Genomic DNA, 27606 nt, shown 5'->3' with positions numbered 1-27606 from the left:
ACCCTTGTTAAAATCTGTCTTTTTCTGGCCTATCTTCAGTTTATCTGACGTTAGCGTCAGTAAATATACAATTTAAATATTATTTAGCTAATTTACAGTCTAAAATGTGATAAATGTGATATATAAACTATAACATTACCATTTAAATTTTCCAGATCAGTTTTTCACCTCGATTTTGAACATCAAATACTTTACTGAAGTACATGTGTTTGTCCAATGAATGTGTTTATTGCAAGCCAAAATTTTCTTCATACACTTATGTTTAACAACTGTATATTTGACACCACACTCTGCTTTAAAAGAGAATTCTTAATTGTCACTGTACTGATAAAAAAACCAGAATGAATGTATGGATTGTCATTATCGTTTTTTCGCAAAAGTGCAATCTTTGATACTAATGCACTGACGCCATAAAATAATAAAAAAAACTTTTACACATAGATAACAATTTTGGTCACCATTGCTATTTGATCTAAATAGAAATTCACCTAAGATATTTCTATATTTTGAATGCAATACAAACGACCCTCAGTAATCAGAAAAAACATATTGTTTGACATGAAACATGAAAAGAAACCTGAAGGAAACAATGAAATGTACAATAAATAAATAAATGACAATTAGGCATCGCTTACAGTCCACAGCTACCGTATGATAATAAATAAATTAAAATTACAAGCTGACTCAGTTATGCGAGTTGTGTATATTGAGTACCTGGTGATCTGGAGACATGTCATAAATAACGTCACCACCTAATGCTAAGCTCACTGTGACACAGAAAATGGTCCAACATTTATAATACACTAATCTTCCCTTTATCCATCATGTATCCATGAAGTAAAAATGCTACACTATATTGTAAAGTCCCCCTTTTCTGACCATTCATTTATCTAAAGGGGCCTTTCAAATTCTACTGATGCCTCAGGATTGTCCATCTGTGACGGTGGCTCGCCACAAAGCAAAAAAAGTGCAACAATTTCATCCCAGCTTCATGTTCTTTGAATGATGCCGCCGGTTGTCAGAGAATTCAGGGGATTTTCCTGGGAGGGAAAAAGGTGAAACTGAGTTTTGGTAGTCTGTAGTATGGCTATAGGGAAAAGTATTTAGTGATAATAGAGCAGGGCATTTTTTGATCAGTAATTTTTTACCTTCTTCTCCGTTGTAAGTAAAGCTGGACAAGCCAATGGGCTATCAGAGGCCAGAGTGCAGTAAACACTCCTGTGAGTGGAGAGAAGTCAAAAGGCCACCAAGACGGTCTCACGAACTAAAGAAAAAAAAAAAGAACTTGCATTAAATTAGATATTAAAAAACCAAACCAATTGAAATAAAAAGCTAATAAGGACCGTTTGTGCTGCGGGTGGAGAGTCCTCCGGCCTTGGCGAAGATAATCTTGACTGAGAAATTGAATAAGAAAATTATTACATAATCTATCAATAAATATTTAATAAATTGTCATGGAGACAGTCATCAACAATTTTTCATTTCAGTATACACACTGTGGTTAACATCTCTGGTCTTTCACCTGTGAAACCGTGAGCGCCTCCAGAGCGTGCAGCCTGTGCAACACTGTGGTCATGTCGTACTGCAGCCTCAGCAGAGCTGTAGCGATTTGCTCATTCACGTTTCCCCTGGCAACGCTGACAGGATGTTTGCTCTGTGACACACAACAGCATGCGATATCTGCACAGGCACACAGCTGATAGCAAGAGGCAGCCCTTGGCGATTGTAAACCTGAAAAAGGAGTCAGAATTTGACAGGTTAATGCTACAACATGCAACTTTTGTGGAAAACGGTGCTGTGTTTAAAGGCATCTAATGCCTTTAAATGCTTAGGAAGATTAAGTGCACATCTTAGGAGAAAGGTAAATTAGGGATACAGTGTCAGTCTAAATCAAAGTCGACAGTCTCACCTCTCCCTCTTCTTGACAAGGAGCGGTTGTGCTGGCTTGCACTAATCTCTTCTTTAAGGTAGGACTCCCTCAGGGTAGTGTTGCTACGATCACTTTGCCTCACAGAGACAGCTCCTGATCCCGGTGACAGTACGTTTGATGTAGACAGCCCCTTGGTAGGAAGAGAGTCAACCACAGTTGGAATAGTCATGATGAAGAAATAGTTTGACAATTATGGTTATATTCAAGATTCAAATCCTTTATTAATCCAACAATGGGGAAATTTACACTGTTGCAGCAAGGGATAAGAGGAAAAGTAGAAGACACAGTAGGGTGACCATATTTTGATTTCCAAAAAATAAGACACTCGGCCGGCCCCGAAACACAAATTCAGACAGGCTTCTCAGAAGTTCATGAACATGCTTTATTATGCTTCAATGGTATACCAATAACGTAACCATAAGTTGTTTTTTTTTGCAGTTTAACTGTGAAGCTTCACTTACGCTTTGGCATTTTGTGTTCAATGCTGCTCCCTGTCTGATCTGCTCCCTGTATGTGCTTCCTGTCTAATCTGCTCCCTGTATGTGCTCCCTGTCTGATCTGCTCCCTGTATGTGCGTGTCACAGAGCCGCCCGCAAGGCAGCCTCTCGGGAATTACGTCACGCAACAACATACTACAAGGTACTATAAGGTGTTGTGTACTAAGCGGCAGTACATTTAAGGACACGCTTATAATGATCCCATAATAACAGTGAAAAACTGACATTTTCATGAATGTATATGAAGCCGCCGACACATGATTTGCATTAAAAACACTCTGTTCTCGCCGTGCCATTGTTTCCTATGGGGAGAGCAGTGAAGACAACTCGAAAGAAGCGCCCTTGGTATTACGCACCACTGCAAATTACCATTCAGCCCTTCGTTAAAAATTAAAATGATTTAAACTTTAAAGTGGCTATATGTAACTTTCAGTTTGTGTTGATTCTAGCGGCCGCTTTGAAAAATCCTACATTTAAAATAATAGAATAAGTTACAGATGAATTGTTACATTTCAAGTGTAGCATCTAGTAACTTAGCCTATTTTGGATGTATTAGCTAAACCTGGTATCACTGTCACTGTGTCTCGAGCCAAAGCATTACGTGTTTGTTTTAGCAACCAACGTAAAAATAACTAACATTTATACTGCACATTTCACAAAACCCAAAGATGCTTTACACAAGTCACGTTATAGAGGGACAAGGGAAAAGAAAATAGTAGGCCAACACAAACACTGACTAAAAGGAATAAACCGTCCACGCTAAATGGAAAGGGGACGTAATTCTTTAGAGGTGCTGGTATGTTGGTTGGCACTTTCCTGCTGCTTCCAGTATTTATGCTATGCTACGCTAACGGTCTCCCGGCTATATATTATGTGTACGGACATGCATGTGGTACCAATCTTCTTATTTAGCTCTTGGAAAAAATGTCAAAACTAGTCCTTTTATGTGGTGCACAATATGACAACAACACACCTCTTCCATGGCCAGATGCTCCATGGAGTCACAGAATTCCTCATTATCTGAGTCTGTGGATCGGTGGTTCTTCTCACGAACAGCATCACTATGACCTAAAAATGGACAAAATGGAACATTTTATTCCGTTCTTCAATGTACAGGTACATCTACATAATAAACATTTACGTTAGTTTATTAAACTTTATTTTTTCACTTATGTGCTATTATATTTGCTGCTGCTACAATAACATTTTCCCATAATGATACTTTATTTTTCACCTTATCCTAATCTTATAGTTTATCTAATGGTTTCGATGAGCATAATCAAGTATAACCTATTAGTTATTTGTTTTCAAACATTGTGCATGCGTACACTTTCTTTTTGCATTAATGGGAAATCTTACCGCGCAGATGTCCATTAAAGAGCATATAGGAGTTATACTGTTCACTGGGCTCTAAGGAACAGGCCAGCTCTTCCTCCTCCACCTCGCTGTTGAGGGAGCTGTGTGTCCCGTTGGTGAAGGAAGACATGCTGGGCTCCATGCTGCTGCTGCTGGACCCCCCTGTCTCAGACCTCCACCTTTTCTCCACCATCAGCAGCTTTGGATCAGGCCTCCAGACTGAGAAATAACAATAGTGAGAGAGAGATGAAGCATGACAAAGCATTACAAAAAAAGTTCAGTTGCTTTTTATGTGCCCTTTGTCTAGCCATATTTGGCCCTAGATATACTTTTGTTTAATCTCACTGAAATACTCTCCACATTTATATAAATGTATTCAGAGGGGAAAATATCACATTCATTTACTTTCAATGGAAAGTATGAACATCTTGCAGCCTTAATATTATTATTAATTATAGGGAAAATGTTGTGCTTAAAAAATAAAATAAATGTGTGCTGGCTGGTCGTTAAGTCACTTTTCTAATATTCTGCGAGTGATCAACTGAAGAACTCAGCACAAATACACTAACAACAGTTACTCTTCTTCCCTTTTACTCTTAAAATAGAGAAGCTAAAAATATTCAATACGGGAACCGATACCAATAACGTTATTTTGATACTGGTTCCTAAAAGATACTTTTTATATACCAATTTTATAAAACAAAAGAAATTACAACATGACGGCACAAATCTTTGTATATGATCTAGCCCTGACTACGCAGCCGTCTCTGTGTAACTTAGAGTTTTTTCAGCGTGTCTACAACGTGTAACGTTAGGCAGCCAATCACAGACATTATCAGATCTTAGTAGAAGCATGCTGCCTGCTGATTGTCTCACTAACGCTGACAAGATTTACTCCTCAGGTATTGAAAATGGGTATTGAATGACAAGGCATTTTTTTAATACTCTAAACCAGGGCTATTCAATTACAAATTCAGTTGGGCCAGATTTTCAAACCAAGAAGGTTAGCTGGGCCAGTCATTTCAGCAGATATTTCTGACAGCAGCATGCAGCATAAGCAGTGTTGGAGGCTTGATGTGGAGAGAATCAAATTAATTGCCAAAAAAGCCATCACGCTGTCCATTGTCGTTTTGAGCACTCCGCTGAGTTTTGCGCATAACACCACCTGATGCAAAATACAGTGTAAGGAGATCTACTGAGGTGCAACAGCGGGCCAACATGCTACTAAACCACTCACTTTCCTTGTCATGGATGGAGGACCATCTGTCACAAGCATGCACACACGCTTCATATCCAGACCACTGTCTTTAAAAAAAGTGGAAACTCTTCCAAAGACTATATTGCCAGTTGTGTGCTAACGGCAGTAGGCCGAGTAGCTCCTCTCTGAAGCATTTGCCGTCAAAATAGTGGACATATATGCACAACTGAGCAGTATCAGTTTTGTCTGTGGACTCATCTACTGCTACAGACATAGTCTCAGCTTTCTTCAGGTCTCCTAAAAGCGTTTCATCCTGCACAGCACGCTCTGCCTTGTTTACGTGTTGCTAGTTTGGAGGACCACGGGCTGGGCCACTCGGCGGTTGGTTCCGGGCCGCATGTGGCCCGCGGGCCGCCAATTGAATAGCTCTGCTCTATACTAAAGAGGCAATTCGGTTGGTGCTTAAAAAGTATTGAGTTTGGTACCCAGCCCTATCCGTAATGCAAGTGTGTATAGAGACTAAAAGTAATCAGTGCTACATAACAACAAAGCATTCCTCAGAGTGTGTTAAAGGTTACAAACAGGTCACAAGTATTGATTATTATTTGTCCAAAAAAGCTTAATACCTTTCTAACACAACTGGGCTCTGTAGTTTTTAACAAACATGTGTGTAACCACTACAACACAGCAAATTTCACAACACAAATCAGCTAAGAACTAAAACTACAGGTACCTTTTTTCTCCTCCTCTTCATCCGCCTTGTCTTCATTGTCTGTATTGTCTTCATCATCCTCATTGTCCTCTTCCTCACTTTTCACCCAATCACTACTTTCGTCCTTTCTCTCGATTTCACTATTTTCTTTGCTTCCCTCTGCCTCCGTGCTACTGACACTTATGCCATGACCACTGCTGTCATTTTCTTGGAAGTTCTGTATATCATCCCATAGATCCCCATAGCCTGAGCGGTGAGGGAAACACTCTTTATCACAGTATATGTTGCACAATGTAAATCTACACAAAGCAAAGACATCCACACAGACAGAGCCTTTTGCGTTCCGCAGCTCTACACACTACATCTGTACCAGAAAAAGTGCGATAACAACCCACACACTGACAAACTACAGCATATACATGAAAGATTACACAAGAGAATTTCATCCATCTAACAATCTAATTTCTTACAGTTCCTATGGTGTAAACCAAGGGAATGTACACTTTTCATTCTGTTCTCAGTAAAATAAACAATGAAAAAACTAAATTAGATTAAAATAAGCTTATACACTGTGGGACCAAGCTATCAACTCTACAGCTACTGTGAACACCAAAGACTCGCCTTCCATTGTTGGTTTGTTCAATTGTTTGACCAGCTCATCTAGTGATATAAAAACACAAATAAGACAGGCTCAGTATTCCAGAAAATCTCATCTGTGACTAACAAAGGATCAACAGCAGTACTACATCCCCCTTTAACAGCAATGCTCTCCCTCAGATTGTGTTGTGTTTTTCCTTTGATGTGCCTTCAATTGTGGAGTTATTATGGTATCGCTAATCAAGTAGGCCAACATCACCTGTATGGTTCGCAAAAGGCTTGGTAAAGGGTCTCTTGTTCCGCTCCGTTTCTTCACCTTCTTCTCCTTCTACGTCCACCTCTGTGTAGAAGTTACCAAGCTTCTGTACCAAGTTAGACACATCTTCTGAGACGGGAATGGCCTCCAAAATCTGATAATACACACAAATAAGAAAGTTATCTAGTTTAACATGCATAATTTGATTGTCACAATAAAAACATCTTTTTTTGCATGAATAGGTGCGGAAAGAGGAGTTAGAGGAGCTAACTAGGCCGTGGCCAGAAAACAAGTTAATTACATATAATTACATACAGCAAAGGCTGACTGATTTCTCTGTTGAAACAGTTAATCAAAGCTGATTGAAAACAGCTGGTAACTGGGGGAACTGCAGCCTCTCAGGTGCTATCAGGTGAAAAAATGTACAACAACAAAACGGGCAAATGCAGTTTCTGCTGTTATTTAAAAGGTTCTGTCATTGTTTTAGCAATTGATTGAATCTTAAAAGGTCCCAGATTTTAAAAAGTGAGACTTTTATGTTTAAAAAAAAAATTAAGCAGGTTGTGGAGCCATATAAATAAACAAGCCAAAGTAATGAACATATTAAAAGTTTGACCTGATGACGGTATTAGATGTAAAAGTCAGGGGATCACCAAAGTCTACATGACACATCCACTGGGGACCAGGACTATCTGTACAAACTGTCTCGGCAAATGTCCTCTGGCTTGAAAATAAATATCTGATAGATGAACTGCATCCTCATACTCATAAATTGTTGAATAAATTGTCTTCACACACAGTGTCTTTAAAGACTCAGAAATCAGTAACCTATAAGAAAACTTATATTAGAAAAACAATCAGCCTAACATAAGTACATAATGTATTCTAAATATACATATATATTTACTGTGTGTTTGGCATTAATATACTTCTAGTCATGGCAAAAAATCAATGTGAAGAAAGAGATGTGTACTCCAAGTTGATTAACTTCGCTTCTATTCAGCTATTCAGTTTTCCATGAAAGGACTTACCAGCTGGATGTCCTCTACATAGTTCTTCATGGCTTCCTCCTTTGTCATATTCCCTAAAGCGCTCCATGAATCCCTGGTAACACAAAGTCAACACTTGAACACTGAGTAAAGTAAACACTGAGTAACTAATTTGAAGTTACAGCAGTATTAAGTTGTACACAAATTTAAATCTGTATTGGCAAGATTTTTCAAATACCTGCAGTACTTTGCAGTAAAATTTGGCTATAATTAAAATTAGTCATTTAGAACAATAGTGTACAAGGCATATGGAGTGACTTTGGGCCTTTGGGCTGCATGCTTGCATGAAAGGTGCTTTATAAATAAATAAATAAAGCTGAGTTGGACCCTTGACATATAGGCTTTCAATGGACTTTGATTGTATGAATATCATAGATCTTATGCATAGAAGTTAGTGAGAAAAATGCAAATTTCCCAGCTGTCTGTCTTCTGTGTTGCTATAAGTGATAACTCCAAATTTAGTTGTGATATATATAAAAATCATGTGTGCATTAAGACAACGTATAAGTACCTACCATTTAGCTTTCCCACGAGTGTCCCAGAAGCCATTAGGCCTGGGGATGTTGCAGGGCCCCAAAGTAGCCTGCTTGTAGTAACTATAGAACAGCAGCATCATCTCATCTGATGGCTGGAAAGGACCTGAGTAATGAAGGAAATTAAAACATAGCCTACATGTGCAGGGCAGCTTGAACATGTAATGAAATGCTGAGATACATGTTAGTTACAGGAGTTGTTATTAGACTTTAGAAAAGACTGATTCCGTTAATCAGCTCTTATCCTTTTAGCAGCTTTATCAATAGAGGGCCAGCCAAGAGTGACAGCTTTTAAACGCTCTGCATGTAGGTCAATCACGAGTGTTAACACACAAACAAACGCAGACTTCACACTGGATAACACATAACTGAAAAGCAGTTCGATCACTTTAGTTTATAGTCGAGGACAGAATAAAGAAAGGCATCTTCACCTTCTTCAGGCAAACTCCGGATCACTTTAACTGCAGCAACAAATTTCGCCTCCAAGCTGTGTTTGTCCTCTTCCTGCGCCATGCTGACTCCAAACAAGCATGAAACGAAGGAGTCCTCAATAATATGAAACAATTAATGGAATAATCAAGGCAGTTCAGAAAGTGTTCAGCGATGGACACTTCAACACAATGTGGTCATTACTGCAGCTAGTTGCCATGTCTTATCTAAGGAGGCAGTTCTCTTTTTAATCTAGGAAATTCTAGGACCATTGGTCTATTTAATAAGCCCTTGTCGGTTTAGCGACAGCTGCCTATAGTGTTTACTGGGAATGATTCCCCCTGTGGCGGATTTGTTAGAAACTCACCACATAGGCTAGTTCATATTCGCCGGTGCAATTATTATTTCATTAATCCTGTGTATGTCTGCAATATGCAGCTGAAAACCAATTTCGACTCCGGTCAAGGATAAGGCAAACAGTTAACGTCTACTTGCTAAAAATATCTGGGAAATGTAGTTTTTGTGGAAACAACCATCGGAAAATAGTATGTGAAAACACGTTTACTCCTTCAAGTCCCACAAACCCCTAAACCGAGATTTAAACCGCGGTGATCTATGGGAAATGTAGTGTTGTGAAAGAACTACTCACGCAAAATAGCACTGTGGAGCGCAATCCATGTTGTGATATCCTACAGGGACTATAGTGTGTATTTAAAACTGAAAAGTAAATTTTAATAATGTTTTTCCTATCTCATATATAATCCCATAGGGGTTTCTCAGCACATCCAATCTGTAGTCTGTCTCACTGGGCTCAACCAATACGTTTCAATGCTAATGCATCTTTTTAAATTTTTTAGAATTACCATAGTTTATAAAACATTTTATAAAGCCTAATACCAGTCTGTCACCATTAGCAAGGCTTTCATAATGTTTTTAGGCTAAATATTCAATGACTGTTTAGTAATTGTGATGACGGATGCAAGATGATAATGTCAAAGTTAGTTATTGTTTTGTAACTATAAAATTATCCTTGCCTTTGCAGTTACATTTTACTCTTCTGCTTGCCATTTGTGCCTTATGATATGATCTGACTTGATGTTACAATTGCCACATGTATTTTTGTGTAGGCTATGATTACAAAAGGGTGAAGAAATAGGGTACGAGGGTATGTATATTAATTACAAAAAAAATAAAGAAAAGTATAGATTTATACGTCATGACAGTAAAAATTGATTGGTGTACTGCTCTTCTCGGATGTCCTCTAAGCCAATCACCGACCACCTTCTATAACGTAGCGGCCATTTGTCACAGGCTGTTGTGAATTGGAGGCCAGCGGCCCACAGTGCCAGGCGGGGGAGCCCCTCTCTCAGCTACACACCACAGCATCACCGCCGCCTCGCCTCACTGAAAAGGACAGAGAGGAGAGAAATGCAAAGGGGTGTAAGATGGCAGAGCTACAAATGCTATTAGAGGAGGAAATCCCTGCCGGTAAAAGAGCTCTTGTGGAAAGCTACCAGAACCTGTCCCGGGTTGCGGAGTACTGTGAAAACAATTATGTTCAGGTAAGAGATGGCTAACGGCCGTTAAATTTGGTGTTTGCGTTTGCTATCTCCGTCGTGTCTGCGGTGCTGTAGTAGAAGTGAGTGAAACCACAGGGACAGGAAATGCTGGTTCAAACGAAAGGGATCCTCAAACCGCTAGCTACACGTAATATGATGGCCTTTTCTCCAGGCAAAACGATTCAGTCGCGGCATGGTGCCGTGTCAGTCAGGGCTGTATTTCGTTATTTTCTCGTTTTGGCTAGTCGGCCCGGTTTACCGGAGCCGTGGTCACGTTTAACGTTATCCAATGTGTTGAAAGCTGCTGGGGGCTTAAGAGGGTGTGTCGGTGACCAAGTGGTTTTGTCACTTGTATTGTTTTTTCATAGGTACATGTGTGACAGAATAAGAATTGCCCCCCTTTGTATCACCATTGACATTAGCGTTAATTATCCTTTTTCACATGATTTAAACCAAACCGGCGTCTCACGTTTGGGCCACATTACATCGTTATAACGTAAACATTGCAAATAGAATTTAAGATGCATTATACTCGTGCACATTTTAAAAAGCTAACATTAGCGAAGTTGTAAGTATTTAGTGCTATTTTGTGATTGCTATTGCACCAGAACATGTATTAGAAAACTACAGTTAAACGCTTAGCCATATAAACTCATAACTGTAGCATTTTGAGTAAAGAAACGAGCCTTTGCTCTTAGCCAACATAGGCTCCAAGCATCTCTCAACTGCTAGGTTACTTTTTAGTTGATGTCACGTAGGCCTATGTCAAGTCCTTTATATACTTTTTTGGTGAAACATAAGTCATTGAAGACTCTAGATGTGTAGTCAAGCTACTCATGATGCAGATATCATGTGTTTGCCACAGTGCTGCAAACATGGCTCCCGATCATGTCCATTGGATCATTTGCTTGTAATCAAATGTATGTGGCAGGTTAACGATAGGTTTGCGTTTTGCATGGACAGACTGAATGTGAAATCAGTGTCAGGAGAAGAATGAATCCGAAGCAATGGTTCCCAAAGCAGAGACAAACCTGGGTACTTGCAGCTACCATTTAAGTTTGACATGTAATTGTATTACTACACAAAATACTGTAAAAGGTAAATCAGTTCAATGTCAACATGTATCTCAGAATAGGGATCTCCCTCAGAAGAAATCACAATGATCAATGTTCCAACGTGTAAAAACATTATTAAAACACTTTTGGGGATTGCTAGCCTGAAGAGTCACTCACACCAAATCTCATCACCCTGTTACTTGGCCACAGTGATAATGTATTCAGTTAATGTTGGTGAGAGTGTGAGCTTACATCATAGACCATAGCTTGAATGGTCTGGTGTGAACAGCAGCGTCCGTTGTTGCTGTTAGAGCAGCAAACACCAGAAACCCCAATGTGTTCCAGCATAGTCATTTTTTGACTGTGGTGCTGATGAACCCGACAGTTATCCGTAATAACACGGCTAACTGTCACTCTGCCTTGCTTGCCATCAGAAATGCAATGTACACTGCTTGAATGCATGCTCAGATACTGAAGAGCATGCAGAGCTCTGTGTTGAAGGGTGCCCTCCCCAATATCACCATGCAGAAAGCTACCCAATAGCTCAGTAGTTGTGCTATTATTACATTTTATTTAAGGTCTTAAAGGTGCATGTCACTTTTTGGCCAGTTCTGTTGACATGAGGAGAGGAAATGTCATGCTTCTGTTGGTAAAAAGCTATTAGAGGAAGCAGTGGGTTAGAAGTTAAACCAGATGGCTGATATACTGTATTCATGTTTACTTGGGGATGTTTTACATTTCAGTAATTTTGATTATTGTGGACATACAAAAATGTATGTGGTTCCATTCTTAAACTCATGGATAAAATAAAAAAAAAAATCATAGGAATTCCTGGATGCAAACTCCAAATATATATATATATTTTTAAAACGACAAATATTTTTGGTGATTGATGAAACTCACAAATCCTTGTTTTGGAATTGCTTTAATCTCTGGTGCAATGAAACCACGAACGTGAGGCGCTGCAGATTGACAACAGATGTGCCTTCTTCTTATGTGTCCTTCACACACCAGTTGTCAAATCAAGAAAAAAATCCTTGATATGTTTTGGAAATGTTGTATCACACTGCATGAAACAAGGTTACAAATGAGCAAAACTGACAAAACTGGTGTATATTCGTATGCGTCGGTGACGATGAGAAAATAGAAAATTGCTGCTGGATGGTTTTTGATCATAGCTTCTTTAAGCAATGTCTATTCTCATCTCATAATATTGCCTCACTATGTAACCCAACACCTTATGAAACCAATAATTACCATTACCGTACCATATCATGTTTAGAAGTCACATTTATTACTAATCTCCAGAAAGTCCAGTTTTTTTTCGAAGAGCATCATCCAAATAAGATTGTTGCATTTATATGTTGTTGAATAAGACAAAGACAATGATAAATACTTTCTTACATAATATAATTGAACTGCCATTTAAGTCATTGAAGATTTCTGGTTTAACTCTCTCAAAAATATCTAATTCTATGCATACATTTTTATTTTCCTTTTAGAAAAATAAGTGATTCAATTAACAGCATCCCAAGCAATTTATAAAGTGCTTATAGTTCTTTCTTAATACATTTTTGAGAAATGGAATGACGCTTTTACACCCTTCTCTGATTTTTAAAGCCATGTTTTTTAGTGTCAATTTCTGTGGCAATATCCAGAATATTGCCTGGTATATGAAATCGTATGTATGTGCAGCTTCTCCTGAATAATGATTTCTTAGGGGACATTAAAAACATCAGCTTGAATTCTGCAAGCATATGAACACACTTGACAAACACAACAGGTTATGCTCAGATTGGGAGCAGTAAAATTTGACATGGATTTGGATTTAACATTTTATAAATGCAGTTAATAAATTCATATTATCAACCAGAATAGCAAAAATGCTCAAATTAACATACTGGCAGTGCATGCCCTGATATGTAAATCCACTCCGATGCTGGAGGTGAAAAACAAGTTTTATTCTTATATTAGCCATTTGAAAAGCTGTCACATACCAAATTATTGATGTCATAAAAGCAGAACTTGGCTTTGTTAGTGCCTTCATACTAAAATAGAAACTCTTTGAATGATATCTGTTCTAAGAGAGAACAGTGCTTATTTTGGATGTGCCTTTGCTGCTCATGGTGTGTAAATAGATCTTAACATTTAGTTTTATAAACTGCTATATCTTAAAATGAACATTACTTTGTATAATTTGTTCCAGTATGTGATTTGCATATCTCCACCACAAAGTGCCAATCAATACGTTTGAATGTCTTTATGTTTTTTTGAAAGAACCAATCAGTATCAGTCTGAGTATCTGTTTCCAGCTTAAAGAGAAACAGTTTTTCCTCTGCTAAAATACCCCCTGTCAGCTCACATGATACCCTTTGACTTATAGCTTTATAATTCATGGTTCATTTGGTGCATGATATTCCAGTATCAGACCTGGTGTTCTGTTTGAAATGGCCCTCGTTTAATTGTAGTGCATTGTTACGCTTGAGTCTGGTGCTTACCAAAAAAAAAGAAATTCCAATTGGAGCATGTACAAAAAGCCTTTTGTCAGCTTAAGAGGAAAAATAATATCTCAAAAGCAGGAGAAAGTGAGTAATGTCTGTTAGGGAGATCTAGGCTAATATTCAAATAGGTTTTCAATGCAGGATATTTTCAGGCCTTTTTTTTTAATTAGTTTGATTCCATTGGAATTGTGTACCTCTCTTTTAAATCATGCATGCATTTCACAGATAGTGGTGTGTATCTATGTCTAATGTTATTGATTATGCATGTTAATTATATCTTTAAACTTCTATGTGTCAGTTGCTCATTAGCAATGTAACATGCAAGGTGTTTCAGTATTCTGTACATGTCAATGGAAACATAACTCAGCGTTTTCCATCTGTTCTAGTCTCTGGGATAATGCTGACTGTATTTTACAAACTGGCGGTCAAAGATCGGCAAAGAATGGGCCGACCTGCAGGTCCCACCAGACATGTGCAACAGATATTGGCGCTGCAAATGGTTTGTAAGGTAGCAGGTGGGCATGTGGTGCTGTAGGATTGTTTCATGGTGCTCCTCCTGCTACCACACACACAAACCAAGTTGTTGCATGGTAACAGCTGGAAAAGCATAGCTGATTTCTTTGTGGCGCTGTATTTACGGGATTCTAGATTAGAGCTTTAGCTAGCCCCCAAAAATAATTATAGGGACTGAACATCTTAAGATATAGCAACAGATTAAACTCAATGGGTAGAAATATTTTTAAAGAAATAATAAGGTAAGAGTTAGATGGGAAGATTTTTACCACTCTCATATAGTATCTGTCCTTTAACTATCCAACTAGCGCCCCAATAAAAGATTAGCCCATCTTTTGATAAATAGAGAAGACAGGTAGAAGGTGTTTAAGCACGTACTGTAACTTCCTGTATAAACACACCTTGTCTGTTTTTGTGCGGATAAAACAAGCGAGTAACAATATGGTAAAGGTGAACTTTAGAGGTGGTGATACGTCCATGCATTTTTTGTTTTACTTTACAGAAAGCCAAACTAGCTGTTTTCCTCTAATTCCAGTTTTTATGCAAAGCTATGCTTGTTGTAATAAAAAAAAAAAAAATTGGGGCATTTTTAAGGCATCAAAAGCTTTTAGAATGTGTTGAATCCATAGCAGAGCTAGTGATTCAACTCAAGGACAGCTTCTTCTTCTTCTTCTTCTTCTGTGAGGCTTCATGAATGACTCAAGTCCTACCTTGAGGATGTGAGACTGCTCCCCTCAACTAGCACTGAGGTGATTAACCAATTCATAAATTAATTGAAAGAAATTAATCAATGGCTTTTTTAGTAATTGCCTATTTTTATGACAGTGTATGATAAAATACCAAACATTTGCATGTCCATATTCCTCGCCATTTAACGTGTGTAAATTAAGCAACTTTGTTTTATTTTGACTTTTGGTAAAACAAACTAAGTACTTTTCAACATGTGGTAGGCATTTTGACATTTTATATACTGAATGAGAAATTTAATAAAGAGAAAAGAAAATAATTGCTAGTTGTAATCCTGCTTCTATTTTCCTGCAAAAAGACGGGCAGTCCCCTGTTGAAGTGGTTCTCTGTGAGGCTGCATTATCCCTGTTTTGTTTCCAAACTATAAACATGTCTATTCAGTCCCATCTCTGTTTAAAGTCATCCACAAACAGATGGTTTGCACAGCCGGGTGGAGATTTAGGATCCTAGGAAATGTCTTGGCATTCCTCCTCACTGGGCTCAACTCCCACCATGCACCTGTCCCACGTGGTCCATCTGAGTTATTTGGAAGTTATTGTTGTCCAATTCCAGGCACCTTTGCATCCACAAAGTCGGTCCCCCTGAGAATCAAGCACTATTGTTCACTTTCCTTCAGATCTTAACAGGGCTTGTCAAATACAGGTAATACAGTTCCCTGTAACAATCTGTCCTCTCCCTCCCCGCTCACACAACTGATTGGAGTAAGAATGCGAGTGCATCATCTCCTCTTGGGTTTCTTGGTACTTATATCTTACCTTCCTCTGCCAACCTCTCCATTTCTTCCACCCACACATCCTTCCACTGATATTTTTTCTGACTTGCGTTTTCTTTTGCTCTCTGTCTTTTTTTCCTCTCTCTGCCAGGCTCAAGACAAGAAGAAGGCCCTGGAGGAGACCAAGGCCTACACCACCCAGTCTCTGGCCAGCGTGGCCTACCAGATCAATGCCTTAGCTAACAATGTGCTACAGCTGCTGGACATCCAGGCCTCGCAACTACGACGCATGGAGTCCTCCATCAACCACATCTCCCAGGTACACACAACAGTGCTGGAAGATACACACACTGTAGGCATGCTTAAATTACATTTATGTAAAAGTACAATGTCCAAGGTTATTAACCTTAAATGCAGAGAGGGCAATGCCCTTATTTGAAGCAGACCTATATCAGACCCAGACCTTTATTTCTAATTTCCTCTGTTTAAATGTACTGTACATATCGCTTTAAAGTAAGACATCTCCCTTTAATCTGTTCTACTCCTCTTTTAATTAGCGTTTGATGCTGTTTGATTTAATGCAAACTCAAAATTACCTCCAGGACACCTGATGTCTATAAATCCAGGATACTGTTAATTTCAATGTCACACTCACCACCAGTTTTTTCATCTGTAACAAAAATACTGTTATAGAGGAACTTCGGTGAATCAAGGTGTGATTTTAAGGTTTGTCATCTGAAGATTTAACCAGTTTGACAGTAAAGTAAAGTAATTTTTGAAGAAACAACTCGCACATCCAAACAAATTCTTCTGTGCAGGTGCGTTGGAGGATAAAATCAATTTGGAAACAAAGGGAAAAACCCGCTCTCTGCTCTTGCTATAGCATCACCTTTTATTTAGAAAAACTAACGTTTCGGTCCCTCAGTACAGTAGAGTACAAACCTGTTGGTATTATTCTGTGTCATAATAACACTAGTCTCGCATTGCCAGACCGAGCTCCACAGCGCTGCGGAGGACGGTCTGGCTAGTCCTATTCCCGGATACCAGAAAAACGTCCTCTGGTTTATTGTAATTTCTTCAAAACAATCAGAATCGTCTTGGTTGCCGCTAAGCACCGGGCGCAGCTACGGTGCTTCTGCAAAATAGCCTCGGGAAGGAACCTGATGTTGTGGTAGCACGTAGGGAGGCGAGCTCTGTAAGTAAAATGGCTGTCAATGTGTGTGTTGAGAATTTTACAAAAAAAACAGACAGAAAGAAAACAGAAGGTGAGGGACATCCGGCTGAAAATGAGGGACATCCGGCGGAACCTCCAGCGGTACTAGAACAATCCTGTAAATGAAACGTTGTTGATATAGATTATAATAACATTAAAGAGCACAGTGACACATACACACTTTATAAAGACAGACAAAGATGGCAGGGGCATGGATCATGCTGGCGCTGCCAAACCTCCACAGCCCCTCTTCAGTCCCTATCAGCAGTTCTCTCTCTCTCTCTCTCTCTCTCTCTCTCTCTCTCTCTCTCTCTCTCTCTCTCTCTCTCTCCCTCCGTGTGCGGACACTGTGCCTGTCAGCCAGTGAATGACCCTCTCCCTTCCCTGTGTGCTTCCTTAAGCCTGTCAGGGATGAAGTGAAATCCTGACACCAGTTCTCTCGCCTGGTTAGCATTTTCAGCTCCCCACATCACTCCACAGTCCGCAGAATGGACTACAGCTGGGCAGAGTCTAATCAAGAACAACAGAAGTCTTTTATAAATCCTTAAGATGCTCGATTGATGGTTGATATTTCTGCTTCAGAAGCATTAGCGCTATAAAACCTTGTAACCACACTAGTTTGAACACTTGACAGCACCCCAGTACAGAAACTCTTAAGTCACTGAGGTCACTTAACTGTAGTTGGCACTGAAAACATTTGTCTCTCACAGCAGCCCCAGTCTGTCCATGATTTTCAAAATAGTTTTTTCACAGCCGCCATTTGACATGTCATAGCAGCAAAAGCACGGGTGAAACTAAAATATTAATGCCGGCTCCTTTCCATATGACTGTGTCAGTGAAGCCTACGAGCCAACATCCCCAATATTAGAGCCCTAGAACAGTAAAAGCTACCCGGATGTTATTTTTTAATACTTTAAATAAAAAATAATGAATTAATACTTTATTTTAGGTTATTTCATAAAAATGCTTTCATCCAGAATGAAAAGCAATACAATAGACATGGCTGCATGAGAATATAAAAAAGGAACTATAATATGGAGATCTATGTCTTTGAAAGCAGCTGTCTCAAAGGAGTTATCTCACACAGATGAGTTGGAGTCACTGCAAATTGTTTGTATCTAGAGAAAAGTAAATTTACTTTACCATGCATCCCGTACAGGGATGTCTCCAGGGCTTTGATTCATTATTCTAGCAGTGATGTGTCCAAGAAATTTTGGTTTTGTCAAGTGTTTTCCTGGCTTAGGCGGGGCAAATTGTTTTCACTTGAGAGCGTGGGGATTAGAAAACGAAGGTAGCCAAACATTACTCCCAGAACCAAGCCCCATCGCTGTAGGGTTTAAAAGCACACTGCAGAAGAAGCTGTCACATAGTTCTACAAGAATTGCTACTAAACGCAAAACTACCGCATGTGTAATAAAAGCAGAGCTGTTGCAGCCCTTTCTTATCTTTGTGTGTAACTGTTAAATTGAATGGTTGTGCCTAAATATGTGTTTGCAAAACCCTAAACCAAAAGCACTCAAGATTCTGTTGTACTAGAAAACACAAGTACCTTCCCGTGATTTTCTTTGTTCTCTCTTTTCCATTTGCTTGAGTGCTGCTGTTTGCCAGTTTGCTTTCTGATTCAGGTGTTCCTTATTCATCACAAGTTCTCATTCATCATCAGCTCTAGGACCCACTTGTGTCTCTTTCTGCTTCATTTCAGTTGAACAAATCCTCTCAAGTGCAGATTGTCTAGAATTATATCTGAGAGTAAATAAAAAAAGAAAAGATAATGACAGAGATGAGGATACTTGGGAGGTTTAATTCATAGCTTCAGAATATTATGTCTACTGTAGAACTGGTTGAATTTGTAGCCTTGTTCCTAAGCCACACTATATAAGATCATTGATGTATGAAATCACACATCTGCTGACACGCCTTGGTCTCAATACAGACTGCATCATATTTTCCTCTTGCCAAGAACACTTCAACAGGAGTAAAACTAAATTTACAACCTGCTTTGACTCACTGGAGAGACCAATCGTCAAAACACGAATGTAGTATACAGATCCAGCTGTGAAAATTACAGCTGTACCATCTGCCCTCCAAAACACAGTGCAGAGGTTGAGCAGACAGCCAGATGTTTATTAGAGTAAATGTGCTGTACTACAAAAGAAAATGAGATTGAGAGAGCGCAGGAAGTGCCAGTCTGTCGTCAATGATTATGTAACAGCTATTATGTCGCAATGCTTTGTTCGCGTACATGTAGAGGAAATGCTGAAATGAAGCCGACAAGGTCCAGTTATCACCGACCGATGTGTTCCATGCTTGCTGCACCGCTGCATTCTTTTTCTTCCTCATTGTTCAGAGTAATTCTTTATAATACTATTACGGTATTACACTATAGACAAAGGGTGAGTAGTGAGAGCATTTCTTGTTTGGTGTTTGTTAAATCCACAGACTTACAAAATGTTCTCATCAATATCCCATCCCCACTTTATAATAATAAAAATAATACATTTTATTTATGTAGCACTTTACACAGTACTCATAGACACTTTATAGTAAAAACAGCACATAAAGCACATTAAAAACAGATAAGCAATAAAACCAACTCATAACACAAGCATATAAAAGCAATTAACAACAAACAATAAAACCAGTAACTATCAGGTGAGAAAAGTAAGACTACTGAATGTGGAAAGCTAGTCTGAAGAGGTGTGTTTTGAATGTGTCCAGGTCAGTACAGTCAGGGATGTGTATGGGTAGGGGGTTCCAGAGGGATGGTGCTTGGGCCTGGTTACTTTCCTCTCTGTCCGTCCGATCATGACAGTCCACCAGACAGAATCAGCTTCTAGTTTTACATACAGTATTTTTGATCTGGTCTATCTCAAACTTCGCCTTTCTATACTGAGTTTCTTTTGGCATTACTCTCTCTGATCTGCACTCCACTTCTACTCACTTATCACTGGCAGGAAATAGGCGGCTCTTTTTTTCTTACTTCCCAGCTGAAGCTGGGCGTGTCGCTTCAGTTTCCTCTCCTAAAACAAGAGCCAGGCATGTTCTTTTTATAGATATAAATATCTCACATGCGGCACACAGACTTCACATCAGACACAGAGAGAGTTCTCCACAGCTGCAGACATGGGTCAACTTCACTTCAACACCTATCAGACTTTCAATCTATCAGTCGGATTCTTCATCTCCAGCACCCAGAGAGAGGCGATTGCAGCAGTAGAGCTGTCTGGTCGACTGGAGGAGATATCTGAGTGGGGACTGACGCGTGACCTTGTTACTGTGTGGGTCCGCACACACACATATGAGCTCACATCTACTTACAAAACATGCACTCACATACACACGTACAGTATGAATGTGTTCATTTAATTTCAAATCGGTTCCATTCCAATCTACTATGCACCAATGATACCATATGTAGAGTATGATTAACGACAGTCATGGATTCATATGTCTCCCTCAAGCCTTAATAACATTTGCACTTGTCTCCCGAGTGTGATCTCATATTCCAGAGATTAAGCTGTCTGTCCTCCCTCATTCTTCTCAACGTTTTGTTCAGCTTTCCCTCCCTACTTTAATCTTTCTCTTCTTCCAGTTTTATCTATCATTCATAAATTGATGACCACTGAGGTGCCTGCTGTGAATGGTTGCTGTGAGCAATAATGACTGCAATCGCAAAAGAAATTGGGGTCACTAGTATTTTCACTTTCTCCTGATGCAAGGGGTTAAGGGAGAGCTTTGTCAAATTGGCCCCAGGGTGTAGGCCAATCGAGCAGAATAGTGGGTCAGTAGGAGTTCAAAAGATGAACCCGGAGTGTGTTTCTAAGCAGTGGGAGGCCTGGAGTCTGAAAAACCCAGTGGAATATACTGGGCAAAATTGAAAAAGCCATGATTTTTTAAAATTATTTTATAGAAGTATTTAGCTGCCTTTTGTTGCTAATTGACATCATGCAAAAGGGAAAGGGTCAAGGTATGAAATGCTGTGATAGCAGAGTGTAGCAGTTATTAAATATAGATTTGTTGTGCACAGGACAACCAAATTGTGCCTGTGAACTGTGCACAATTAAAAAGAGACAAGAAAATCAGGCTTAAAATAGAATAAGATACAAACACAAGTTACAGTGCAGTGTAATAAATGAAATTATATATATTTGAATTAATAGGTTGCGGGGATGGGTTTGAGTTCAAAAAACAAAATGTCCCAAGTAAATAGAATAAAAAGTTTTGGAATTGTTTTACAACTGAAATGAAAAAGGTACCGAAGCATAGTTTTAGATACCGTAAGCAGTATCGGTACCAGTACAAATGTGCTAGCAAAATAGATAGCAGAGATAGCAGAAGGGACGAGAATGCACTGTACATCTAGTAAACCAGACTAGTTGTACCCCATCACTCATGTCCCCCTTCATTTCTCTCCTGCAGACAGTGGATATCCATAAGGAGAAGGTGGCACGCCGAGAGATTGGCATTCTGACCACAAATAAGAACACTGCTCGCACTCACAAGATCATCGCCCCGGGCAACATGGAGCGGCCGGTGCGCTACATTCGAAAGCCCATTGACTACACACTGCTGGACGATGTGGGACACGGTGTCAAAGTAAGACATTTATCTGTCATTATATCACAAATAAATCCCTCATAGTTTGTTGTAGTGGAAACAAAACAGACTTTAGAGCAGGCAGGCTGACAAAATACCAATGCGTTTATAAAGTGCTATCAAGAGCACACTAGTTTTTGTTCACACTCTAGTTACTGTTTTTCAGAAAGCACTTCCACATTCTTCTCTACACCACAACCAAAGTCATTACTTTGATATATTGTCTTGATTTCCAGTGTTAATCAATTTTGCTCGACAGGAATACATATACTTGCTCAAGTTTACACTTGACACTTTCATGTGAACAAGACTGTCTACTTTCATAATTTACACACATTGCAAGCCAATCAATACACTGGCTTTTTAGTTAATTAAGTACAGAAACATCTAGAAATGTACCAAACACTCGCGTAAGAAGGAGATGGGAAGTCGGTAGCTGACTGATGCCAAAAAAAGCTGGGCTTGTCAGAGGTTTTGTTCATACCCAGCATCAATTTTCTAAGCTGGAAGTTAATGAAAAAGTGTTTGCGTGCCAAGGCCAAGTGCTGCTACTCACATCATCACATCCCCTATTGAATTGTGGGAAAATATTCTTTCAAAGCTTTTCCGGCTTATTCAAACTCAATTTTTTATTCTCTCTCCCCATAATCCATCCTTCTTCTCCTTTCACCACTTCTTCTTCTCCTTCTCTTTTACATAACATTCTTTGGATTTTTAAGCCCGTGTGCGAGTGTGTACACACAGTCATTTGCATTGATTGATGGTGTCACACATTTCTGCAGCTTGTGTGAGTTGTCCTCTTCATCCCTCTCACCCACTCTGTCTCTGTTGAGATAGTGTCTGTCCGCCGATTTTCAACCATTCGCTGATTTAAATTCAAAAGCCAGTGTTTCCTCGTCTGAGAGCTGGCTCCCACTAAGAAAGATTTGGCATGGCCCACTATGTAAATTAAGCATCATTCATGGATGTTGCAAATGATGGATCTCTGCAGAAATCAGTGTAGATGCTGGAACATGTGCAAGCTTTTTTTCCTTTTCAAATGTAACCTCATAGGAAATACAGGCGATCATGCTGCCAGCACGTTAAAAACCATGACTCTGTAGAGTACATCTGTAGAGTGACTGATTTTGGGAGTTTAGTTACTTAGATCATAATTTTAGGACAGAAGAGAGGGATTGAAGACTCCATGGCTACGTGTGTGTGTGTGTGTGTGTGTGTGTGTTGGTGCAGACAGAAATGCTTATCACATTCTCTACTTTTCCCCCAGATCACTTTATCTCTTACAAACGTCTAAATAATTCAGAAGGATTGATATAATTTCATACTCACTACTGCTGCATCAGATAGAAATATGAATTATTCTGAGAATGCATGTAAGTGCATGTAGTTTGTGCGTGTATTTGCTTTTGGGTACATATACTGTAAATATACATGTCCATGGTGTGTTCATACTGTGCAGGGAATTGGCAATCATTAGCAGTCCATCCTTGCAGCCTATTTCCTTCTTGCTGTGTGGATTCCCTCGAGCGTTCAAAGCGTGATCAACCCCTCTGCCTTTCATCCACATAACCCGGGGAACTCACCCATGGATAGATGAGCAATCAGACTTGAGCATGGAAAGACCCATTCACACATTTACGGCTGACTATGCTCACCCCTCCACCTTAACACTCTTTATTGGCATTACTAACAGTTACCAGGGGGACATCGTTTCAGCCACATTACAACCACTCCGACAGTCTGAACACCTCACTCGCTGTTATTTATGACCTTGTTGTGCTTTACTGCCCAGTCTTTTTTTTTTTTCTTGTTGCAACAGTCAGCACAGCCGCATGTAGCTCAGGCTCCGCTCATTATTTCTAGTGTGTCTAGCAATTTAAGTGATTGTCATTCTGATTACTGTCTAGAGCACAAGACTAGACTCTAACACACACAGAATAGACCCACATACACACAAACAGGACTGGTGAGTGAATACCTATGTATATTTATTAGGGGTGGGAATCACCAGAGGCACCGCGATACAATATTATCACGATACTTAGGTCACGATACGATATTGTTGCAATTTTTAACATATTGCGATAGATATATTCTGTTGAAAAAGCTGGTTGTTCGCCGGACTCTCTCCATGAGCCTGGCCACTGTTGGCAGATTTAAGGCCCGCTGCGACGCCAGATTCCGCGTGGGCGCAAAACACTTGACGTGGAGGTGTCCCGCTAACTGAACGGCAACGGCCATATTAGAAGTGTTGTCGGTGACAACCACCAGCTTTTTGTCTGCAATCCCCCTTTCTCGTGCTGTATTTTGCAGAAGGTGAGCAATGTTCGCCCCGGTGTGACTTTTGTGTACTGCTAGTTTGGAGAACGTGAGACAGCAGTAGCCAGTCTTCTGTAAAATAAGGAGCTGTAATAGTCACATAGGAATCCACGTCCATGCATCACAATGCAATACGTTCTGCTGTTTTTAAACTTTCCTGAACTTTAAGCTTAACTTCTATGTAGGTCTTGGGTATGGCCGTATCCGTGAAAAAGTGGCGCAACGGAGTTAAGTGACAAAATCCCTCATTTTCCACAACGTTGTATTGACTCAGGTCTTTGCACATGAAGTAGGCGATTGCTTGAGTTATTTTCTTCCCTCGGTCTGAATTTGGAGGTAGCTTTATCAAGCTAACTGTGTCCAGTGTTGGTTGGTTTTTCGGCTGAGCTGGTTTAGAATTAGCTTTACCGTCCTCGGCTAACGCTAACTCTGGATGGTGGTGTGGGAGATGAGCCCCCATGTTGGTAGTATGCCCTGAGTATTTAATTTGCATACAACACTCCTTGCAAATCACATGTCTCACATCGATCTCAGTTGTCCCCTCCTTGTTAAAAAAATCTGAAAAAGTTCCAAACACTTGATTTAAACGCAGACGGTGCATTTCTGATTTCTTTCTCTGATGCTGCCATGCTTATTTGATCTACATCCTCCTGCACGCTGACAGTCACCCCGCTGACCTCACCAGATAACAAACAGCGCCATCTGGTGGACTGCATGAGCGATTGATTTCAATATTCTACTGCCAAAAATGTAAAATTCTCATGTGCAATTTAAATAATAGAAGATCGATACTTGGCGTCTGTGTATCAATACAGTATTGCCACGGCAAATACAGCGTTACTATGCTGTAACGATTCTTGGTCGTGTAACCAAGAATCTGTAACGATTAACTTATATTTAATCTGGAACCCAGTGGTGGTTTCCCCCTTTTTTGATCCTTTTTTCAAACTTTTGTTTATAAAGTGGAACACAAGAAAGTTATTTCTTCGTATTTGTTGTGTACAGCCCTAACCCTAACATTACATTACATTACTTCATTAGGACAATGGCTTATAATGTAGTACATCTTTAACAAAATAAACATATTATTTAGTGTTGTTAAATTGTCAGAAGAAAATGTAACGGTTTAAAATAATAACAAATTGCTGTTATTAAAACACACACACACACAAAAATGATTGGACCATCTAATCTAACAGATTCTCAGCCCTTCATCTTTTTCAGTATTCTGGGCACATGGCTGGCTGGTCAATGCCAACCACTTAAGTCTGGTTGGGTGTAAAGAGCAACATGTGGCTCTGTGACTCATAGACTTTTTACTCTATTATATTAGTCACCTAGATGTTCTACTTCTTTTCTCTGCTTCCTTATTTTTTCATCTTAAGGCTCTTTCAACTTAATACACTTTACATAGAAATCTTACAATGAAGAATAAATGTTCATGAAAACTGCTTAATATTCACACTTGCTTTCACTAAACTCACTATTTTAACCGTTAACCAATGTGCATATTTTGTTTCTGTCTTCCCTCTTTGCCTGCTTGCATTCAGTGGCTTAAGGCCAAGGTAAGAGATGGTTGTCTTTCTATTCTTTTTGTCAACCAGTCAAGGTATCCATGCACCCATTAAAATTGTCTTTCATTTTATATATATATATATATATATATATATATATATATATATATATATATATATATATAGCCATTTAAGATTTTGGTGACATACAATTCCATGAAGATGCTGATTTATCAGTATTACGATGCAACAAAGCAGTATCATCACACAGAATGTATGCATATCTATTTTTTCCGGCTTAATATTCACAACATCAACAGCTGTCATTAATCCAACTTTTTCAACTTAACTATTGCGAGTTATAAACCTGGTGTAAAATTGATTTTATATATATACAAATATTAATATCTTATAGGTTCAACTGTACTGCGTATGTGACATCTCATTTTACACGCACAAGGTGCAAAGGCAGTCTGCCTTTAAATCTCTATCTCCTTGTACATGTCTATAATTTGTCTTTGGACAGAAAAGCTTTTGTGACAGTGTGCCCCCAAAAAATGATGCTCTGTGGAAATTTAAGATCATCAGCTCATTTGAAACTAATTCAATTTTGGCTTTGTAAATATAAGGTTAAAGGGACTCCTCGGCCTTAATAATCATTAGAAGGGGGGACACTGGTTTCAGCTATTCAGATTTATACAAAAGCAATGTTTTAACTTGTCTTTGCTCTTCTAGCAACATGGGAACAATGCAGCAGGACGAGGAGGGACGCTTTCTAGGACCACCCCACCTACACAGAAACCCCCGAGCCCCCCCATGGCTGGTCGTGGTACCCTGGGGTAGGAACACACAGCTCTCGTAGTGCTTTCAAAATATGTTTTATTCTACTCATTCTCTTTACCATTATACCATTGTATGTGTGATATAATACTGTTCGACAATTCTTACATTTCACAATGTTTTTTTATAACACCAGGACCATTTGGCCATGGTTCCATAAACAGTGTCTGGTAAAGCCCAAAGTACTTCATCTGACTTCACGAAAACATTGAGAATTAACTCTGGCTGTGTCTATCTGTATCCAGGCGTAACACTCCCTACAAGACCCTGGAGCCAGTGAAGCCTCCGGTGGTGCCCAATGACTACATGACGAGCCCGGCCCGACTGGGCAGCCAGCAAAGCCCTGCACGCACAGCCTCTCTCAACCAGAGGCCCAGGACACACAGGTAGCTTAGACCCTCTGTTCTTGAACCATGGAATTAACCTATCATCTGTGTTTGGGCACCTTTATTCTTTGATAGAGCTCAACTGCAGACAAGCCAAGGTGTGAATGCATTGCTGAAAAACAGAACACTTAAATCACATCAGAGTGAGAACAATTTGGTTACATACTATAATTCCAGTAAACCAGTACTGTGAAGATCAAACCAGAATCATGCATTGTAAAATACACACATAGCCGCTCAGTAATTAGTGTTAAATATGAAATGATGGGTAATAGATAAAACTAAACAATGTGTAGCCTCTATAAGCCTTTTCATTTCAGACTTTGACCCGTCGTAGTGGTAGAATCACATGTGTGAATAGCAATAATTAGGAATAGCTCTGTTCTATTCAAGTATCCCAGTAATCCATGATGTGACTTGGACCCTGTGTTTATGTTTTTTTTTTCTGCATTCCAAACCAGCCTTGACTCTCGTGATGTTTTTGTTACACTGTGTAACTGCAGATGTGACCGTGTGCTGAAAGATTTATGTCCAGTATTCATGTGTAATTGTGCCAGACGGGTGTATACAGAATGACATATGAGAGAGTAATGATAGGATGTCAATCACTGTCATGTAATTAGGTTATTCTCACACATCCTCTAATGATCACCACAAAGACTCTGTCTAACTGTGTCTCTCTCTCTGCAGTGGCAGCAGTGGGGGTAGTGGCAGCAGGGAGAACAGTGGAGGCAGCGGAGTTGGTATGCCTCTAGCCGTTCCCACCCCCTCCCCTCCAAGTATGGGACAAGGTGGGTCCCAGCTGCTGTAACCTCACTTCTAATCACAGTGGAGACTCACTGCTGTTTACAACAACGGATAGTTGCAGGCTCGGTGTGCCACTTGTCTTCCAAGGCTCTCATTTCTATCACTAAACATTATCACATTCAGTCAGATTTACATGTAGGTCAAACAGATGGGATTCAAATGCAGACAGACAATATTGGGAAAAATAAAACATTTCTTACAAAAAGTTGCATTTACAGTGGGTACGGAAAGTATTCAGACCCCTTTAAATTTTTCACTCTTTGTTTCATTGCAGCCTTTTTCCAAAA

General features: G+C 39.5%; 2 protein-coding genes across 7 annotated transcripts in view; one reads left to right on the top strand and one right to left on the bottom strand.

Moving 5' to 3' along the window:
• Positions 1–206: 206 nt before the first annotated feature.
• LOC117953865 (acyl-CoA-binding domain-containing protein 5-like) lies at positions 207–9046 on the bottom strand. Of its 3 annotated transcripts, XM_034887272.1 has the most exons (14): positions 8922–9046; positions 8560–8678; positions 8111–8234; positions 7578–7650; positions 6550–6700; positions 6315–6353; positions 5715–5939; positions 3787–4002; positions 3401–3495; positions 1910–2060; positions 1523–1731; positions 1344–1394; positions 1149–1264; positions 207–1040 (listed from the first exon to the last, which is right to left on the bottom strand). In XM_034887272.1, the coding sequence occupies exons 1-14, from the start codon at positions 8927–8929 to the stop codon at positions 1028–1030; spliced, it is 1590 nt and encodes a 529-aa protein (XP_034743163.1). In that variant the 5' UTR covers positions 8930–9046; the 3' UTR covers positions 207–1027. The 3 variants fall into 3 exon arrangements, with proteins under 3 accessions (XP_034743163.1, XP_034743164.1, XP_034743165.1); XM_034887273.1 differs by lacking the exon at positions 8922–9046 and having other exon boundaries at positions 8560–8882; XM_034887274.1 differs by lacking the exons at positions 5715–5939; positions 6315–6353.
• Positions 9047–9854: 808 nt separating this feature from the next.
• The window catches only part of LOC117954191 (abl interactor 1-like), a 24251-nt gene continuing 6499 nt past the window's right edge, over positions 9855–27606 (top strand). For 2 of the 4 annotated variants that reach the window (XM_034887772.1, XM_034887770.1), the window contains exons 1-7: positions 9855–10119; positions 15796–15963; positions 21277–21453; positions 25323–25337; positions 26022–26125; positions 26372–26512; positions 27203–27303. In XM_034887772.1, the coding sequence (XP_034743663.1) occupies positions 10003–10119; positions 15796–15963; positions 21277–21453; positions 25323–25337; positions 26022–26125; positions 26372–26512; positions 27203–27303 (823 nt within the window). In that variant the 5' untranslated portion in view covers positions 9855–10002. The remainder of the gene's footprint in view (positions 10120–15795; positions 15964–21276; positions 21454–25322; positions 25338–26021; positions 26126–26371; positions 26513–27202; positions 27304–27606) is intronic. The other 2 variants (XM_034887773.1, XM_034887771.1) reach the window with 1 other exon arrangement.

The sequence above is a fragment of the Etheostoma cragini genome, chromosome 12 (assembly GCF_013103735.1).
Source record: "Etheostoma cragini isolate CJK2018 chromosome 12, CSU_Ecrag_1.0, whole genome shotgun sequence".
In the NCBI taxonomy this organism is placed as follows: domain Eukaryota; kingdom Metazoa; phylum Chordata; class Actinopteri; order Perciformes; family Percidae; genus Etheostoma; species Etheostoma cragini.
This window is presented reverse-complemented; position numbering and strand designations above follow the sequence as displayed.